The following is a 21,615-nucleotide window of genomic DNA, read 5'->3' as shown; positions in this document are numbered from 1 at the left end:
TCTTCCTTTTTATAAACACTAACATGATAATTGTTCTTCAATGTTCTAAAATGTGCTTTCATTCAGTACATCTCATTTATTTTTAAAATATTTTTTCCTAAATAGGACTAGGATATATTTCCTGTTTGCCTGAAGCTATAGTCTATATTTTGGCTGTGTTTTTATATCCAAGTAAAACATATGAAAACTCTAATAAAGACAGTGAGTTCAGTTTCTAAGTCCAAATTCAAAGTGTTGGGATTTATCTTGATTCAGAAAATCATTAAAAACTGGAATATGTATTGAAAACATTCTTAAACATTCTTTGTTTTTATAATGAAAACATTCTAGTACTTTTATACATGACATATTGGAAAACTTTATAACAATGTGAAGAAGGACAGGATACCTGAAAATTACATTTTTCTAGAATTATTGTCCTATTTTTCTACAGATGAGCTTGAGAAAGTGGCATTGTTATTTTTCTCTGAATTTTAACTGCTAAGAATTGCAGGTGTTTTATAATTTGGCTCATGACTGAACACACTGTTTTTCCCTCCAGTTTTTGATTGTGGGTATTTTGTTTTTACTTTTTGTGTATGTTTTTGTGGATGGGTTTTTGTTTTGGTGGGGTTTTTTAAATGGTATGTGGAGATGATCTGATAAAGGCAGGGATACCCATAAAATGTAGTGTTATAGACACATCTGCTTTGCTTTTGTTTGCCTTTTTATAGATTTATAGTTTGTGTCATGTGGCCGCCATGATTTCAGAATATTCTTGTCCATTTTGCTGCTTTTCACTTGGCTTGATGAAATTTGCCAGTAGCTTCCTATTACCTAAACAATTAATTCCTTTTCTGCATTTAGTAAATACAGTTACTCTCTTTCCTAGCCATTTACAGCTCTGGCAATAGTGGCACAGGGAACTGCACTAGGACTTAATGTTGCTGTCTTATTAATTTTGATAGAAAATCAGAGCATGTTACAATTCTAAGTAATTTATTGCTATTATTACCAGAAAGCTTTCTGGCAGCTGATTGTCTCAGTCCAGTCTGTGTAGAGAAGGGCCTGATTTTTTAATTCCTCTGTATTTTCTGTACTTAATTAAATGATGGAAAAATGGGTATAATGGGTCAAAAACTGCCTTAGAATAAATGGTTGCACAATATACAAGGCGAAATTTAATCAGGCCCTAACTGTTTTGCCAGAGTTGATGCTGATTTATTATATAATTTATTCAGTGTAATATCAATCACAGTGTAGATATTATGAAACCCATGGGCACTGAATTAAATCCCATTTTCCTCCACAAGTGGTATATTCATGATAGAGCATGCAAATGGTGGGGTAATGTCCTGCTTTTGGCTGGGATGGAGTTCTTTTTTTTTTAGCATTTTTAAATGATTTTTCATTATTTACTGTCTCTTCTATACATCCGTAAATGTGACCATGTTTTTAGAACAGGTTACACAAAGGAGTCAGTCTGCATTGCAAACTTATATGTCTGTGTGCCTAAGCAGCCAAGTATTCACAATTCAGAAGCATCAAAACTAATTTATGTATCAATACTGAAAGACTGTGACTGAAAATATATATATTTGGTTTTAGTATATATTATTTTTCTTATGTCAAAATTATTTGAAGACAAAAAGAAGAATCTTAGCTATTAAGAACCATTTATTGATGGTTGAACCATCTATTAAATGTGTAGTGCAGAAGCAGAACCTGGTGCTAAAATAAGTAAATATATAAGTATATATATTACCATTTAACTTTTAAAATAGTGATTATGGATTTACATATCCTGTAAAGTATTCCACACTTCAGCCAGCAATGCTTATTTCAGAGATAGTAAAATATGTAGTTTTTAAGGACTGCACAGTTGAAGTTTTGTGCTTGTCTTTCTTGTTGAGATTAAACACCTATAGATTTGCAAGTACAGGTATTTCTTCTGACACTGTTTTTAAAGAAAAAATCCTGGTGGTTAAATGTGCATGTAGGCTTGAGAGAAGGAAGATGCTGCAAGTAAACAAAAATCTAAGGAGACGTGTTTATTTTTTCCAAACCAACCCCTGAGACTGACAGCAGTTTTAACACTTGCAGTTTTTCGCCCTTGTTTTCCAGTTGCAGGGGTGGGAAATGGTGACATTTCCATGCACTGAGCGAGCACTGGGTCGAGTTCCAAATGCAGCTTGCACAGCAAGTCAGGGAACTGGCACTCAGTTCTGATTGTGATGCCTTCAGGGGGTGTGTGTTCAGTGACTGCTGATTTTGAATTGCAAATAATTTCTGCTTTTATATATTTCTTTAAATTATTTTGTAAGGGGGCCTTTGATTCCAGGAAGAATTACCTCCAGGTCCACAAGCTTTCCTCAGCCTGTGTGCTCAGAGCTGCACCTCCCATGTGCCCTCCAGCAGCTGCCCATCAGCCCATCAGTGATGGGCTCTGAGATCTCTGCAGGAAGGGCATCCCAGCCCAGGCTAGTGAGCAGCAGTGCTGTTCCATGCACTGTTCTTGCCTTTGGTCCCTGTGTTCCCTCTGGAGTGTCACCTGGCAGCGTTGCCTTGGAATGAGTTGTACAAAGCCAGGAAGGTTCTACTAAGAGACTGCTTTAATTCTGCTACTTTGCCTTTTTGCAGAAATCCAAAGTAAACAAGAATCTCACTGTGGGCTTTGTTTTGTGCTATTGGGTTGATAAAAGCTCAGTCTTCCATGTTTGTTCATGTCTGTGCTTCCCTCAGAAGTATTTAGGTGAAACAAGAGCCTAATGATGGCTGGAGTTATGAAAACATAAATAGATCCCAGGAGGGCTTTTCCTCTCCCTTCTTCTCCTTGCACATATCAGCTTTCTCATCTTTTCCCTTGATATAGATCTAATTTGCATACTAGAAGGTTTTTATCTCTCATTTTCAAATTCAGTAAAGTTTGAGAATTTAGATGAGGAGTAACAAGGTGAGTAATGTAAACAAGTGAAATGCCTGCAAAAGATGCCCACGAACTAGAATTTCCCATTTCTTGCTCGCAAGACCAAGACTGAATGAATGCAAACATTTTGTCTGCCTGGAGAAAGGATGATGAATACCGCCCAGTAGCCTTCTAAAAAAACTGTTACATTTTTCAATTTGCACACAAAACACAGTATCAGTGACTATTGTACCAGGAGAGAGGTGTTCCAGTTTGCTGAGCCAGGATCAGAGCATAAATCTGTTTCTTTGCTCTGTGTTTATTACTTCACTGTACAATGTCTATCCCTGTCAGGCTTTAGTGAGATATTTCTGTGTGCTTTACTGATTAAGCAAATTTTCATTTGGTCATAATATCTACTGCATGTGTCACATCATGCACCCATCACAGAAGTTTATTGATGGTCTGTATAGCTTGCTATCTTTTTGGTACATAATGGAAATAAAAATCCAATCTCAACTGTATTGTAAGGAGGTGAATGTATCCTACAGGAATAATATTTGTAACAAAATTCCCTACTTGGATTTGTGTACTGATATTTTCTCAAGTTTGAAGGCATCCACATGCATATATTTATTTGCCATGCAACTTGCAGGAAATGTCAGGTATCTATAACAGAGTCTAGAACATTTATATGGATTAGAAGTATTTACGGATTTAAAAAGCCAACCAAATAAAAGCAAAACCAAAATCCCAACCTTCCTCTTGTTGATCTTCCGTTGAGTTCACTAGAACAATGAGGCTTCTGACTTAGAAATACATCAGTGTTCCAATAGTGAAAACAGTACAAAATGAAATATTCTTGACTAGTAATTTCTGACAATTTACTGATCATACATAGTAAAATCACACATGGGAGTTTAGTTTGAGAAGCCACTGAAAATGGAATAGTTAACTGTTCCATCTTTTAGCATAAGATTCTTTTCAGAAGCTATTTACACAAGAAGAGAAAACTCACAAAAATTAAAGGGTAGTAGCAGAGATTTAATGCAGGGATTTCAGATCAGAAGAGCCTCTACCTATATATATATATATATATATAAGATAAAAGGTTAAAGGTACTTTGTGCTATATTTTTTCTTCTGATATGTGACAATAATACAAAGAGAAGAGAGAGGTTAAATTGTTTTCCTCCCTAATGCATTCTATAGGCTGTTCTGAGAAGAAGGAAGAAAAGAAACCAACACTAGGCTTTGAGGAGACATTAACAGAAAAATTTACAGCTCTATTACACAGTGGTATATTCAGACAAGGAATGCCAACACCTATCTTTTATGTGCTGCACTGCTTGCTAGTGAATAAGGTGTAAATGTTTTGACAGTGGGTATAAAAGGTTTTCACAGTATTTGATAGCTGGATGTAGAATGAACTCTGAAGGAGGCAATTAAGAGGTATTTCTGCAGAGTGCATAACTGTGAGCTGCACGGGCAACATTGGATGTAACACACCTGATTTTCTGTAAAGCTGAAGAAAAATACCCATTATTACTGCATCATTCATTTAGATAGGATTTTTTAAAATTCCCAGGGGAGTAAGGCACCCATTCCTTTCAGAATTTCAGTAGGTTTTTAATTGCTTTAGAGAATCTTATTCTTAGGGAATTAAGAAATCTTCTGAGGACTAAGTTTGCTTTATTCTTAAAAACTGTTATACCCTGACAAAAGACAGAACAGAATCCACATTAGAAAAAGAATCCCAACCCAACCAATCAAAAAAAAAAAAAAAAAACCCTACAAAAAAATCCCTTCAAAAACTCCACCCAGACAAAACGAGGTCTGTATATTTTTACCTGTGATACGTTCCCTTTAATTTCTCCTGTGTATAGACACTCAAGATACTCCTGTGCACCAAGGAAGTCTTCAAGGAGAGCTCATTTAGGACATGATGGATTATCAACGTGCCTCCTCCTTGCCTAAAGGGATCTCTTGCTATCAGCATACATTATTCCTCTGGGCCTTGGTTTCCTATACATGTCTGTGTGTAGCCCAGGGCATAGTTCCTATACTGGGGAGATGGCTGAGTCTCACTGAGGTGCTGCTTCCCAATTCTGCATATGCTGAAATGTGCCAGCATGGTTACAGAGGAGAGGGATGGTGAAGAATGGCTAATGGGCTCCTGCTCCCCTTTCCCCAGCACAGATTTATCTCCATCTGAGGTAAGTTACTGCATGCTCGACTCCTGAAATTGTGCAGGAGAAGAGGTGGTGAGTGAGGAGCAAAGAAAACTTTCCCCAGAGGCTCCCTAAGCAGTCTCACTTTGCTTTGCCTATGTGGCTCAGAGAAGGCTGGCCCCTGAGTACTGACATAACTCATCTCTGTGTATATTTCAAATGTGTGTTTTACCTGTTGATTTCTAAATGCAACCCAGCTTTGTCTCCCAGTGCAGTTCTATGGAGACAGGAAGGTTTTATTTACACATATTTTAGGTTTTGCTTTTTGTGACCTATTACATATATTTTCTTTATTATCAGTATCCATAAATCTTGCTAGTTACTAGGACTTAGATTACCAACCTGCAGCAAAGCATGAAATATCTGCATTCTTACTAGCTGTAAATAGCAAAAGCAAAAGGGAATTCGGGACCACTTGCCTCTTGGGCTCTTGCCATGACACTTCTGGCCAGAGTTTGGAAAACAAACAAAACAACAAAAAAAGCACAATCCCCCCCAAAACCCTAACAAACCTACCAGTCACTGTGCTGTTTTTGTGTTTGGGTTTTGACTGAATTTCTGTTGTTTTGTTATTTGTTGGTGTTTTTTCTAAGCCTAGCCATTTATTTCAATGTCTAAATGGAAACAGAATTCTTTTGAAGATCTAGTCCCATGTGAGTTTGTTCTGCTTTAACAGCAGATGGTGAATAGCTTCAACAGCTTTGTTTCTATTACCAGATGTCTTTGATTTAGTCCCTTGCTTTGCTTTTTAGCCTTTATTGCTTCTATTCTGAAATAGCAGAGGCAGACCTATTGTTACCTTTTAGCTACAGCTTTTCTCACACAATACTATTGATCTCTTCTTTGTTTTGTGGCATTATACAAAAAAAGGACTGTGACTAAAAGGAAGGAGAGGGTGAAACCTCTTTAATAGCAGTACACTGTTGGTATTGCTGCAAATATTTGTGCATTTATTTAATTGCGCATGCTACTCCTGCTGGAAACACCAGAGAAATGACAATGCATGAAGTTTTTATATATTTATCATTAGAGGCTGAATTATCTTTTTATACAGACATGGATATTATATGTGGTACTTTAGACTCTTTGTTATGTTTTTACTATTTCAGTCACAGCACAGTCCATAAACCACCATACTGATAACAGCATTCTTTAAATTCTGTGTGACATTGGCAGTCTCAAGGATAACATAAATATTCAGTCTAGACATCACCCTGCTGTAGATTAAGTGTGTCCTTCCCAGTGCACAACCAGAACTATGTTCAGTCAGTTTAAGGGTCCATGCATAGACTTGCACCTGTGGGAGAGAATTGGAAAAGCTGACCTGAGGAAATTTGCTTTGAGTGATGCTTTCCCCTGACAGTATAAACCATAGCTGCTCTAGTTCTTCCACTGCAGGGAAGCCATTGCTTCATTCCCTGCTTTTATGCTTTTGGTCTTTCTGAGTGGCTGAAGGAGCTGGGTTTTTCACCTTCTCCCAGACCAGAGATGGTTGCTAGTGTCAGGCATTCGAGTGTTTGTTTCAAGCTTTACTATCCCCCCTTATTTTGGGATCTCAAAAACGTCTGATCTATTCTAAATTTTAGTTCCCCAGCTTCAGTTTTCATCTTAGCTTGTATGGGCTCCTCATGAGCATCTTCATCTTCTGTGGCCTCTGGAAACTCTGCGCCCTCCACGAGGTCCACAGAGTGTTCTCAGAAGCTGTTCTTGCTGCTCCTGGCAGTGGTTTATGTTAACACTGCCATGTGACACAGCCTGTGGCTCCTCTGCAACCAGACTGGCTGCACTTGGATCAAACCCTTCTGAATTTCTGTTTACTTGCCTGATTATTTCTTTCTAAACTGATTGCCTTCATTCATATTTTCGCCCCAGGTAGGTTCGATCTCTACTTCCAACTGCATAATTCTTTTAAAATCACAATGAAGTAGGGAGAAAAATCTATGATATATTTTCCTCTCACCAAACCAGAACTTTTGACTCAAAATGCCCAAAACCCTAAAATTTGTTCTACACAAAGTTATTTTTAAGCTTCTGTAGTGGCTTTTTCCCCCTGAAATTTATTTCAGCCTTTTTTTCTTTCTTTCATTGTGAGGTGTAATCCAACTTTTGACTTTCAAATTAAGTCTTGAAGAGAAGAAATTGATATGGAAATTTTTGGAAAATTTTCTCTTTTGGCATTGGGAGTTTTTTTAAATTCTAAATGCTGTGTTTAGAGTAGTATGTCTACCTAGCTCAGTTTTTCAGATCAAAAAAATGGAAGGGGTTGGCTGATGCTTGGCAAGCTGCTCCTCCCCTCTTATGGCCATTTTATCACTGTCTTTCAAGTCCTGATTAGATCTTCCTGTATAATTGAAAAAAATATAGTCCTTTACATTATTCAGGAGTTAACTGCTAATTCCTCACAATTCCTTGTATTTACGTATTTATTTATGGTTTGCACTTGCTCTCGGTGTAATGTGTTTTCATGACCTTAGTATGTGAATTGAGAATCATTCATGCCATGATTGCCAGGCATATTTGTATTCATTTGGACTTTGATCTAACCCTGTTGAAAACAAAGGAGATGCTGGTCTTGGCTTCTCTTTGCTTTGGATCCTGACAAGTGACCTACATCACCCTGGTTAAATGTCTTAAGTTTTATAAACAGGATGGTCTCTTTCTTCTGCATTTATTATGTGTGAATATTCATAATTGTTCACCAAATCAATTTTGCACAAGCTCGAAAGCTTTTCATAATGGCCACGAAAGTACTTTTGCCATGAATTCTTTCATTACGTTGTTCTCATTTATTCATGCCAATATTTGTAACAATTTTTCTGAGTAAGACCTCATGCACTGGAGTGTTTGAGATCAAACTAATGGAAAAATAAGAAAAGAGAAAATATCAGCTGAACAAATGGCTTCTATTGCAGAATGCTAAATAAACACTTCTAGGCTGTGTTTGTACCTGCTGTCCCTCTAATCTTAGCTGGTCTCTTGGCATATACAAATATATTATAATAGATGTGTATTATAAAATATATATAATTTTCTATTTATATTTATAATTTTATATAGAATATATTTTTAATATATATGTGTATGTGAATTAAAAATATATTGATCATTAAGGACTGAATTATCTTTTTATATGGACATCACTATTATATGTGGTACCTTACAACAAAGGATGTGATGCAACTTTATCTGTTTAACAGAGAAAAATTAATTCTAGACTTCTAGTACATAGTCTGCCTTGTTGGAAAAATGTATCACCCTCGGATTCGTGCTTGGTGTGACATTCTTGTAACCAATATATATGTATTCCATCTTGAGTTCCACTCAAGGATGTATGTAGGAAAACCCTGAAAGTAGAGTGGGAAGCTGAGGTGTCATGGCAGAATATTGCAGAATAACACTTTCTGCTGTTGAGGCTCCTGTAAACTTGGAAGGCAGCATTAGGATTTCTTAGCTAGGCTCACTAAATTAATAATGAACTCACCACTTCACATATGAGCTTAATGTACCCTAAATGTTAGGATGTTCTTTTTCCTGTTTGAAAGATTAGTGGCAGTAAAAAGAACATAATTACAACAAAAATATTAAGACTTGCCTATCATCATCTACAAATTATCATTACAGGTCCTGTATTTTAAAAATGAAGTTGTTAGTTAGGAACATGTCAGTTGATGATGAATGTTCTATAATTTAAAGTGTCTTAGAAAATGTTATTCTCTTGCTAAGAATCCAAGCTGTTAATATCCATAAGCATTGCAAAACTGGACTGTTTTTTTCCTTTTTTCAAATCTTTTTAAGAGATTGGCAAGAATGAGAGTGAGGGAAAATTAGTTGAAAAAGCATCAGTGGTTTCTATTCAATATAATATTTATCAGTAATATCCTAACTAGGACAAATAAGATGATCTGTGATTTTATACCTCTTACTGGAGCCCTGGGAAACCAAAGTTTCTTGATTTTAGTTAAAACAATTTTCTGTGTAGAGGTTTCACAGATGTTGTCTATCTCTCTACAGTCATCTCAGGAGAGAACAGTGCCACTCTTTTTCCAATTGTCTTGAGAACAGGATAATGTTTTTTAAAGGGTAGAGGGAGACTTTCATTGCTGCAATAACCACCCTCTGAAGAATTCAACCACAGACAAATAAAATAACTGGGAGGCAAGGAGAAGGAGGAGATGGTGGAGAGAGATGGTTTCTTGTGAGCTATTAACAGAATCAGGAGAATAAAAGGGGAGAGTGGCTGGCTGATAATTTATTACACCATCTTTTGCAAAAAAAAAAGAGAATTAAAACAAAAAAAGAACCTGGCTGTGAGTGATGTAGCATCTTTCATCTACTCAATGATATAAAGTGCCCAGGACAAAAATAAGGTCTGACATAGAAGATGGCATCATGTGGAAGCCTCCAGTGTTTTAGCTCCACTGATGGGAGTTGAGAGCAGGTGAACAGATTGTTTGCCATTAAACTAATCAATACTAAATTAATTTCATATTATATGCCTGATAGTGATTCAAACCCTAGAAATATCCTAATAGTGTTCACTCTCTAATACAGCCATTCTTTTCTTACAACTCTCTTTGTTTTACAAATCCTCTGTATTCATTGAGGCTGAATTGTCTAGTCTAGCTCACTCCTTGTCATGGCTGCATAACAGTTCTGGCACTGTTTGGAGAAGAGATAATGATAACAACACCCAGTTCCTGTCTCAAAACTTTCAGCATGCTTTCAAACTAGAACTACAGTATAAATACTGATTTTTTTTAATTAATGTAGTATTTGCAGGTGATGGCACTGTTTATCCTTCCTGTCATTAAATGCTCTGAGATTGGTAGTGTGGCTCATCTGAACTCACATTTATTTCCAGCAGAGATTTGTCAAGGAAGTAGACATCATAATCACCAATAAAACTTTTCATGTATATTTAAATTAGGCCAGTTCGAGAGAAGACTGGGTTTACAGATACTGTGATTTCAGAATCAGTTTTTGTGTAATTCTTGAGTAGCTGATATTGGGATGTAGTGGTACAACTTCCCATAATATGCTGTATCATATGGATTCATATTGGTACTATCTTTTTATTTGAGCAGAGTTCAAAAAATTTTAATAATTCATCTTGGAATACCTCCAATAAAGGTATTTCTAATTTTGAAAAGTGCATCAATTGACATTGTTGCTGAACAGTTAGTTGCTGTTTCTAAACAAACGCTTATGTTTGCATTGCCTGTTTTTCATGTCTAGTGCAAAGATGATGCAATATCCTTTATAAAAGAGAAATGTGTATCATTCAGCAGATTATATACATGTATATTTCTTCGTACTGAGGGTATTCCCCTGGGGACCACTGAGCCCTGTTGAGATTGAGTCCTTCATCACTGCACCGAGGAAAACTGTGAAAGAAATTCGTATTCTCAAAGTAGATACAAAAAAAAAAAGAAAGGAGATGTTTTTTCTACCTTTCCTAATATCACACAGTGCTTGCTCTTGGTACCCAGACCTCCTCAGTCCCTTCCTATGTCTCCTAGAGACATAATTTTCCTTAAGGACTTAATAAGAGAATTCCAAACTTTCAGGTAAACCCTTCTGGGTTGAAACAGATAATCCCTGAACACTAAAACAATGTGGTTTTTCAGTACCTGGACTCCATGGAACCCTCACTAGGACATGTGTAGGATTCTACAATGACAAGTGGTTCCACTAAATATTACATGTATTGTTTGGAGAAAATTCTCTCCACAGAGAGTAACTTTGGAACATGTACATACATTATCTGCTGACGTATGTGCCATGTTCACATCCAGAATGGCCTAATTCAACATCTGCTCCTGATGAGAGTGAGCATCTGGTGTTTCACAGATAATTGAGACATGAGCTGACTGTCCTCTAGGCTGACCAGACAGACTGGAACCAGGCTCTCTGGGTGGATGGTATGACCTGGTTCAGTGCCAGGTGCAGTTCTGATCACACCTTTGTTGTGGCTTGGGATCAGAATAGGTGTCACAACCTCTATGCAAGCAGAAGTACCAGAAACTTCAGTGTTGTGTGCCAGAATCAGAAGGCACAAGAGAGATGAAGATTTTTTCCAACACAAAAGAATAAAATGGGAAAGTTCATGAAACTCTACTCCTGTTAAACCTTTTCCTCCAATTTACCTCAGTGGTGATGTCTCTGGATATGTACTTGGAAGCTCATAGTCATTTTGAGGGTATTTGAAATGGAAACAAAAGGAAGAATACTGATTTATTACATTTTATTGTTTCCTGAGTAAATTATTTTGTACTGAAACAATGACAATGAAGAAATATTCTTCTTTCTTCTGTCTACTGACATCTTGTCTTATATTAGCACTGTATTATGAGTGTGCTGAAGTGGACTCTGTGGAAGTAAGATGCCTTTATAAAGCCTCAGCATATCTCAGGCCCCCATAGCCTATCTGATGCTGGCCTTTATGGGAAACTGAACATTTTAGTGGGGCATTGAATAGGGCACCAGTAATGACTGACTGTGACCAACCTGTACAATATCCAAGTTGGAGAATTAGGCCACAGAAACCTCTATTTCCAGTTTTTAATCCTGCGTGATGTTTTGTGACTGGTACAGAAAATCTAAGAAATCTGCTGTTACTGATGTGCCTTGCAGCCAAAGAGCTGGAGTCTTGGGAAGAGTATGTGTGTGGATGTACAAAAGCAGAGAAATGTTTTTTCTCCTGGCACTTGCTTTACATTTCTTCTGTAGGAGACCTATAAAGCAATTATACGGCAACAGAGTCTGCAGGACTGCAATACAACCGCAAATATCAGCAATGTATTGCAAATTCAAACTGCAATGCCAAGTCATGCTAGTCTGCTTAAACAATGGCTTGTCCAGAATTCTATGGTTTGATAGGCCAGTTGCATTTATGCACTTCCTTTGAAAAAGCAGCAAGGATGGGAAAAAGCAAGTCTTAACCATCAAATTAAAAAGCATATCCCAGCAGACTCCATCAAAACTCTTACAGCTGCCCTTCAGAGGCAAACAGCATAAACATCTCCTCCTAGAAACATTCCAGTCTTCAGAAGTTACACCATTGTGATTTCACTTCTGTTCAGTATTTGCTGCATTTGATTGCCTCTGACAAACCTGTTGCCTGCATAACCATGGGGTTTTTTTCTTGCCAGGCATTATCAGCCGTCAGGAAGCAGAGGAGTTGTTGATGAATAAATCTGAAGGCGCGTTCCTGGTGCGAGTCAGTGAGAAAATCTGGGGCTACGCGTTGTCCTACCGCCAGCAAAACGGCTTCAAGCACTTCCTGGTTGATGCTTCGGGGGATTTCTACAGCTTCCTGGGGGTGGATCCAAACCGACACCCAACGCTCACAGATCTCATTGATTTCCACAAGGTAACACTTGCTGGGTGGAGATCAATAGCTGAGTGGAATGGATTAATAATTTAATGAGGAGCCGTGTAGTTTGAAACCACACTGGAAAGTAGGAATGACTGTAGTGGGAAAGAATATTGTACACTAAGCCCTGCTGTAACATTCATACTTCTGTTGCAGTGAATCAGAAAGCTTTTCCCCTTCTTTCAAATGCTCCAGTATGTACTTGTGTCCTCTTATACAGTGTGTACTCTCCTTGGCTACAAATGGCCTAATAAGGGCTGACAGATGTAACACTTTCTGAGCCTTTTTGCTGTGGAAAATTGGATTGGAAATACCATAGAAAGGCCTTTCAATGAAATTTCAGCATTTTTCTACCTTTGATGTAAGGGCTGTAATGTGAAAAAGCAAGAGAGTGTGACCCTGCATTAAAGAAGGGAACGTGGAGGGGTTCTCTTTTAGGGATGTATTAAGGGTCACTCCTTATTACCCAAAACAATCTTGCAAGAGAAATTTACTATTCGACTTTCTATGGGTTTGAATTACTTTATCTCTAGGTCTGTTTCTTGTTGCCAGACTGCAACTAAACAGTAGCACTGGTTCTGAAAGCATAAATTGTTTTTGTCTTGCATCTCTCCCTGTCTTCATCAGTTTTAATTCTGCTTTTTTTTAGCCACCCTTATAATCCCTCTTCCTCCTCTCTTTTCTAGTTCTCCTTCATATTTTATCCTTTTCTCCCTCTTGTCTCAGGGTAATTCTATAAATTTTTGCTTCTCCTTTTCTTCACTTTTAAGTATTCAGTCTCAGGTTATTTTTCTTCTAAATTCCCTATCTCTTAAATCTCGTTTTTATCTCACTTGTTTTGCAGCATCCGTTTAACATTGCCTTAGTGTCCCTACATGACTGTGATGTTAAATATTCACAAATTGTATTTCCACATAGGGAGATGGTAGGTTTCACATTTGACTAAAATATATGTCCTCTGCTAATTTAAATAAATCCTTTCTCAATGGCCACCTTGGAAGCTCAAATCCCTGACACCCTTCTTGTATAGAATGTCCTTTTGACCAGTTTGGGTTAACCAACTGGGCTGTGTCCCCTCCTAGTTCTCCCTTATTCTCAGCTTACTGTGCCAGCAGGGCCTGAGTGGGAAAAAGGATTTTTTTTTTTTTATCTGCAAGCACTGGTCAGCAAGAGCCAAAACTGTAGTGTGTTATCAACACTGTTTTAGCCACAAATTCAAAACATAACATCACAGTGGAGCACAGGCAGCTGTGAAGGTCCATCCCAGTCAGCCCCAGTGCACCTGGAAAGAGTAACCAGGACCTTGTCAGGGAAAGAAAAGCAGACATGCAACACCTCAAACACAGATTTTCAGGTGTTGGATGTAGAACTTCTGGCTAATGTAGTTTTCCCTCTGCTCTTGGTGATGGTGACAGCCAATTCCAGTCATCTCTGCTCCAGTTTGTTCCTATATTTTCACCACAGCCCACGTTAGGCTATCATTGTATTAGCAACACATCTATTTACAGAGAGCAGTAGAGCACCCATCAGAAGCAGAATGGCTTTTAGTTCCTGCCATTTAAAAAAAGGAAAAAACTTGCTTAGGTGTCCCATGATAAGAGTTAATAGCTGCCCCTGTAGTAAGCCTGTCAGGGAAACCGGTTCAGGTTCAATGCCAATACAATTCTATTTTCCCTGTTTAGCTTATGGCTTTATTAAAACTGGTACCTTTGGCAATCACTTCAGGAGGCATTTTATCCTGTCTGTCACTTGATTTTCTTAGAGGCTTTTCTGCCTGCCCTCTGTGGTGAACCACACTGCTATTGTCCCAAAGCCTCCTGTCCCAAAGACAAACAATCTGTATGTGACACATTTTCCCTTGCAGTTATTGCTACAGTTTTGGGAGAAGCTGCTTTTACCCTCACGACTATTTTTGTCAAGAGTATACTTCCCCACCCCAAAGGTTGGGTGGACTTTGTTTTGAGGGCCTGAGGAGGGCTGGCATAACTAATTTTTTACTTGTTTGTACCTATTGACTTCATTTTGTTTCATTTTGATTAAAAAACTGAAAGGTGACTCAAGCAACTCATCTGGCAGACACAAGGGGGTGGTTACCATTAGTTGGAAGAACAAACTTTACAAAATATGGTGTGAGTGTGCATCTTCTTCTTTCATTATTTGCGTTTAAATACTGTGTGGAAAGCAGCAACAATATATCTGAGATCATTGCTATATTTTATTTACTTCCTTACAACCCTCTTGTCTAGTTGACAAGGTGCTGATTAGCCAGAGGTTGAACTCAATGATCTTAGAGGTCTCTTCCATCCTAAATTGCTCTGTGATTCTTGGATTCTGAAAATAATTAAATTTGGGTAGGAACTATCTAAACTGATTCTCAGTCTGGTGTAGTGATTGGGAGGGAACAGCAACTGGGAGCCTGCATGTGTTCTGAGGAGATCAAGCACCAAATCTGCACCAAATTTCAATAGAAGCTGGATAGGTCTTGAAAATACTAGGTCCATATATAGATGCATATCTTGGATCTAAACTTTCAGATGGAAGATTGCTATTTTAGTCAATATAATTCTGGATTCCAGCTAATTTTGGTGCATCTATCAGTCTTAAACTTATACAGAAAAAAAATTAATTATCATTTCTGTAGGAATAAGTGCAAAGACCAAGTTCTCCACTTTTCCAGTAGGTGTCTTGGTAATCAGTCACTGGAATGACACGCTTGGCATGCGAATATTTAATTCATGAGAGTAGGTGCTGTGAGTACAGGCTGCCTTTACCTAGCAAGGGCAATGTCTTTCACCCTGCAGTCATCAGTCAGAACTGTTACTGTTGTGTGTGAGCACTCAGCGTTGAGCTCTTGCTCATCTGTCTGGGAGTAGCAGCATGGTAAGACTGGCATCTGTCTGTTCAATGAACCCATGAGAATACCCTTTATAAGCAATTGTAGCTGGCTTCCTAAGTAGTGCAGCAACTTACAAGTAGTGCTGTAAATCAGAGTCTCTTGTGTGCACTGATTTCACTGTTTGATAGTAGCACAAGTTGCTACCAGCATAAATAAGAGATAAAGTATGAAGGAAATGATTAACCAATAAGATCCTTTTGCTGGTCTGCAATTATTTTGTCAAGTGTTTATTCATTTATTCATAGTTGCTTGCCAGTTACACTGGAGTGATGGCCTTCATTGCTATTCTTAGAGGGTGGGTGGCTTAGATCTTTGATATTTTAATTGGTTTTATCATTCCAGGAAGAAATCATCACATCCTCTGGTGGGGAGCTACTCCTGGAGCCATGTGGACAGCAGAAGAATCCACCGGACTACAGCCCTTTATTTGAATAACTAATCCAGGACCAACAGGAATCCACTCTGGACAGCTGTAGTAATAGATAGTTACAAAAATAAACAATGGAAGTAGTTGACCCACTTTCAAAGCCACTGGTCTTGTGGCCAAAAGGTATCCTCATTAGGAGGCCTAAAATATTTCTGGTTTGCATCTGAATTATCATCACCATTATTCATATTGCTAGTACTTGAAAGGAGAGCAATTAACAGCAAATTGCAAAAGAGGACTACTTCCAAAAGGTTTTCAAGGGGTTGTAGCCAATTGCACTGAATGCTAAGTTCCTGTCTTAATTTTGTCATGTTTTATACTGCAAGAAGCGTGGGCAGGAGCTATTCATAGAGAACTGTATGAAGTATCAGTGTTGGTGAACAGATTCTGTGTTCCCAAGCAAGGTTGGACAGTTTCTGTTGACAATTTCATTACCCAGTGGTGCACTTTGATAACAAGAGAAGCAGTCCTCAAACATCCCTGTGAAGTTCGTGATTGTGTTTATAATTAGGTGCAGATTGAAACTTGCCATTATGATTTTGAATTCAGGCCTACAAAGTTCCCCACAGCAGAGACAGAATAAGGTCATACACATTTTATTTTCCTTTTCATGAAGCCCAGCAGCCTTGGAAGGAACCACTCCTGTACAGTAAGTGGTCAGTTTATTCTGTTTGATTTGTTGGAATTCTCTCACTGAGCTTGTCATGCTTTCCACTTTTAGATGTGCAAGAGACACAGTGGATATTGCTAGCTTTACATTGCTATAGGACTGGGTACTTTTCTTATCCAAGTTGTGAGAGAAGGTGGGACTGGTATATTTATACACAGAAAAGATACAGCTAAGTACATTATCATCATGTTATTTTATGTGTAAAACCAAGATGCACACAATGTGTTCCTGATCCATTTGCTATAAATATTAACCCCATGAAAATAGACCAGAAGCCTAGCTCTATGGAGTAGTTGCTTAGTGCTTAGACTAGAAAAATAATAAAATCTCATCACAGTACACACAGGAAAGACACACTGAGCATATTTGTATAAGCTGCTTCTTTGGGAAGTCTCTGAGCCTTGTAGGGTTCTCTTCAAAATCCTGGTGTAGACTCCTGCTGAATCTCCTGTAAATCTCTTTCTCCTCAAGCAGTTATTTAACTCTTGACTCACTGTTACCTTCTGTACTCTGACTGATCTAGATGGTAAAATCAACCAGGAAAAGAACCTTGTCTTGTCTAAGGCAATAAAGTACACTAAACATTTAAGGTGCTACAGCAGTAAATTCTTTTCGTAGTAATAGCAGTACTTTTTTATCATTAATTTTACGGCTAGCTCATATTAAAGATTTTTGCACACAAGTTTCATTCTTGGTCAGGAGCTTTTTCTTCTGTTAACACTGGGTTTTGTGTGATTTAATCCATCAATGTTTGTGACCCATGAAAAGAAAATTCTATTGAACTTCCCACAGAGACAGCTGGGCACCTTCTCTATTAATCACTTGGCACATTGACTCAGGAGGTTTTAAGTAGTTACTGTTAGCACCTCAGAACAAAGGAAGTCAGGACACGACAAATAAGCAAAAGGCAAGAAAGGTCTGCTTTTTCTGAGAAACCAGCTCTGCACTTTCTCCCTCCCTCAGAGGCATCCCAAGAACCACCTCAGCCTCAGGTTATTCACAACTGCAGTTTTTTCATGGGGCAACTGGACCTCTACTTAAAGGAGAATGGAAAGGGACGTTTAAAATTATAAAAAATATAAACTTAACCTCTGAGGCCAGAAAGCAGTCGGTGATTGTATAGATTTAGACAACTAGGCGTCTTTACAGACTGGCTCTGAAGAAACTCCCCCCAAAAACCAAGAATAACAAAAAAACAAAAAAACAAAACAAAAAACCACAAAAAAACAAAAACAAAAAAAAAAAACAAAAACAAAAAAACAAACAAACAAAAAAAAAACCACAAAAAACCCAAACATGAAATGCTACCTTTTCTCTGGGAAAGGTGCTAGGCATGCCAGAAGACATGCAAATTCCAAAGTTTTTTGAAGATTACTCAACACAATGCTGTGAATGTTTATAGAATGTTTATAGACAGAATATTGAAGAACTTGTTCCACATGCAATTCCCATTCAGAAGTTGATAATAATACACCTATTTAGTCCTACTAACACAGTTCCCAGCAACTGCTTGTGTTTTGTTCAGCCATTATAAAGGCCTGGAAATAATAGCTCTTTAGCTTATGTGGCCTCTTGCAATGTAATTAACATTATTTTCACTTTGGAGCACATTTCCTAATCTAATTTTCTAATTCCTTGTTTGAATTCCATCCATTTCTCACTCTAAGTTTTACCTAGCTTTAAAATAAAGCCCTTGTAAGTTCCCCTGCAAATTATATTACTTGGAAAACTGCAATTCCTTCTGAGAGTTTTACTATCCTAATAAACAGGAGAATTCTCAAGTAAAGGAATTGCTTGTTTTTTCTCCCCATGGCCCCACAGAAATAATGAAAAATAGCCAGCTAATTCACAGAGTTACCAAGAAAGAAATCTAAACAATATATAACCAGAAGCAGCAGCAATGAAATACAGTGCACTTGGCTGAAGATAAGTTTTGAAGAAAGCAGGAGGAGATCATAGCTAGCAGCAACTAAGAAGAACAGAAGCTTTCTTTGGTAGAGATGTGAAGCTGTTTCCAAGATACTTGGGTGAAGTACAAGTGCAGAGATGTTTTCTAAGTTAACAGGTGCTTCTTGTTGCCTAAGGGGGCAACATGACAATAAGGGGACTATGAAAAGGTAGCCCGCTTAGCAGGAAGAATAGAAGATAAAGCAGTGAAGGACTGAATATGGAAAATTAAGAAAATAAGAAAGGGATTTTTGCTGCTCTGGGAGAAAGACCAGGCACTACTTCCTCTTTTTCTCTCTGCAAGTCTGGAAGATTTCACCTTTGAGCTAAATCTACCTTGGAGGTTGATTTGACACTCTTGAATCTGTAAGAGCTGGGCTGGTCTGTGCTGCAGCCTTGAATGCTTCCCTCTGTCTGCCTCTCCATGTAGTGCTGGCTGCAGCTGTTCATCCATCACTGGGTGAAAAAAAGGTCGTGGTGCTGCCATTCCCTTGGTTGCCAGGGGTAGCTTCAGCTCATCCCCCTGGCTTGAGCTTCCAGTCTTGCTTCCTGACCTGTTTGTCTAGTGGAAACTATTGGTGAGCCGTAAGAGGGGCGTGTTATGGAATTTCCTTGAAAGATTCTCTGTCAATATCTCTTGCTGATGACGCCACCAGGAATTCACTGAGAGGCCTGCTATGGTAATTGTGTTTCATAAAGAAAACCAGCAGTAAGGTAAACTTTTAAACTTTAAAATGAATTTAACTTTTTTCATATCTGTTTCACACTAATAAAATATGTCACACAAGGTCCCAAGCTTGTTTGCAGGTATCTTTGAAAAAAGCATCTCTTGAGGATTTATTCTTGCTTCTTCCTAGATCCACAGATCCATCTGGTCTTTTGAATTTTGTCTTAATCTGTTATTGTACACAAACATCTCCAATTTAATATTGCCCTCTTCTCTAAAAAAGAACAAAAACCTCATTGATGAGACATCCAAGGCTACTCAAAGAACGTAGATGCCAGTCTAATAACTCTTGTAATTAATGGAATAATGATGTTATATCAGTTTTTGTATATTAGTTTTATCTACTCATGTCCTAGATTATTCTTTTAAGTATTAAATCCCTATTGTTCTGAACAAATGCTAAGCTAAATAAAATAACACCTCCCTCAAGAAAGAAATATCTAAAAATTGTTTTTGTAACAGATTTATTTTCAGGCTGAGTAGAAACTCTTTCCAAAAAACAGATTGAGTGAGATTTTCCACTAGATTTCAGTTACTTTGAATCTAATTAAACAAATTTATTTCTTGGCTGAGCTGACCTGACCTAGTATTAATACACTCACTACAGTAAAATATTTTAGTTTTGTATGAACTAGGAATCCACTTCTGCTCAATCTTCCCTTGAAACACCAGAAACCTGAATATTGAGCATTAATGGAGCTACACCACATTTCACTGCAGTCTAAATTCTTCCATTTACCACAACACAAACCTGGTCTCAGGTAGAGTGCGGTAGTTCACAGTGGGATAAGCTTTAATCTTTCTATGAATATTTTTTTTTTTCATAATTTACAGGTCAGAGCTTATTTTTCAATGATTTTCAAGGACTGGCTTTCTTTTCTGTCTTATTGTGACTTTAAGATTCCTTTTTTCCTTCCCAAGAGGATGGGGTAAGTGACCTGTGAGAAGTGTGTCCCTGGCCAGGCTATCAATTGCAGAATCAGGTCTTTGCACTTGACTAGATGCTTGCTTTGTTTCCTGAGATGAATCTCCTGGATTCATACTGTCAGATGATAATGATGCATAATTGGTTTTTATAGCTAATTTCTTGCCATGCAAGTGCTGTGTGAAAGCTTCTCTTTAAATATTTGTTTACTGCTAGTGATTAATCCTGTAGCTTGTATATTTACATGATAGCCTGTAGCTAATGCAAATTTTCTACTAGGCTGGAGCCTTCAATGGGTTTGGTTTCTTCTCTCTTGGAATTTCTTCCAGTAGTTTTAAATGAAGGTAACATTTTATGGTATCTTTATTATGCATAAATTAGTGACTTTTCTTATGGGAGAGAAATAACTTCAAGAGACTGGACATTTAGTTTGATCCTATTTGTGTCCTTGTGATGTGTGTACAAAGAAAACACTTGGCATGTTAATGTCTCCTTCAAAGTTTAGCTGCCATTTCTCCCCTATTCTCAGTTTTAATGAGAACTGTGGGTGGGAGAAGGGCATAAGCTCACCAGCCATGGAGACAAAAGAGAGGAACTAGGACTGGTTTATTCCATATAAATTTCCATAAAACAGCAGGTAAAGCTTAGATTAAATACTTCCTGAGATGCACTGTTTTTCCTGCTTAGTATTTAAAGTAGTGTGGTCATTACTTTTCCCTCTCACAACAGTAGAAAGAAGGAATTCTTAGTGGGTGAGAAAAAAGCCCAAAAGTTGTTCAGTAAGTAACATTATGGTGCCCCAGGAATGATAAGGAGGAGTGTGGATCAAGAACACAGTAAAAACATATTTTGTGTATGGGTGTGTGGACTGGCAATGATTGCAAATTCTCTTTTGGTAGGAGTTAATTCTTTTAATTGCATGATTGTAATTATTAATGGTTTATGCATGTGATGATGTGGCCAGTGGTAATGCACCTTCTATTCCATAAACTGGTAGAGCATAGATTGCCTGAAAGGAAAATCAGACATAGTTGTCTTAGACAAAAGTTACTAAGTATTCTTTTAGGCTATTTGGGGCAGAAAATTGTAAAATGTATAATGCATATCAGGATTTACAAATGTAGAAACTACGCACTGCTTATCACATAAAGTATGATGAGTTTGTCAGTGTAATTTTTACAGCTCTTAAAAATTCAGTGAAGAATAAAGGTATCCCTGGTTATTCTGCTCTCCTGTAGGAAATGTCAGCATTGTAAACAAGAAAATATCTTCTCATCCAGGAATTTAATCTTAATAATGGACTACAGCAAGTCATTTCTGAGAGCTGCACAGTGACCACTGCACTGCAATTAGTAAGATAGCCAGCCTGCTGTACTTGTGTCTGTTCTTCATTCTCAAAGCCTTTTTGCTCATGATAGCCTGATGCTAATGTGAAATATGTTTTTGGGAAGTCATTCAAATCCAGTGTCATGAAGAAGTGTTAAGGTATATGTTTCATTATCATTTTTACTGTAGACATTTTCTCTCAAGGAAT

General features: G+C 37.7%; 1 protein-coding gene across 2 annotated transcripts in view; it reads left to right on the top strand.

Annotated features, from left to right (window-relative positions):
* The window catches only part of SH2D4B (SH2 domain containing 4B), a 59,426-nt gene extending 42,265 nt beyond the window's left edge, over positions 1–17,161 (top strand). For both annotated transcript variants that reach the window (XM_088168853.1, XM_014877958.2), the window contains exons 7-8: positions 12,266–12,486; positions 15,728–17,161. In XM_088168853.1, the coding sequence (XP_088024979.1) occupies positions 12,266–12,486; positions 15,728–15,820 (314 nt within the window). In that variant the 3' untranslated portion in view covers positions 15,821–17,161. The remainder of the gene's footprint in view (positions 1–12,265; positions 12,487–15,727) is intronic.
* The last annotated feature ends 4,454 nt before the right edge of the window (positions 17,162–21,615 follow it).

Source organism: Sturnus vulgaris, chromosome 8 (assembly GCF_052056855.1).
Source record: "Sturnus vulgaris isolate bStuVul1 chromosome 8, bStuVul1.hap1, whole genome shotgun sequence".
Classification (NCBI taxonomy): domain Eukaryota; kingdom Metazoa; phylum Chordata; class Aves; order Passeriformes; family Sturnidae; genus Sturnus; species Sturnus vulgaris.
Note: the sequence above shows the minus strand (reverse complement) of the source record. Positions and strands in the feature narration are given on the sequence as shown.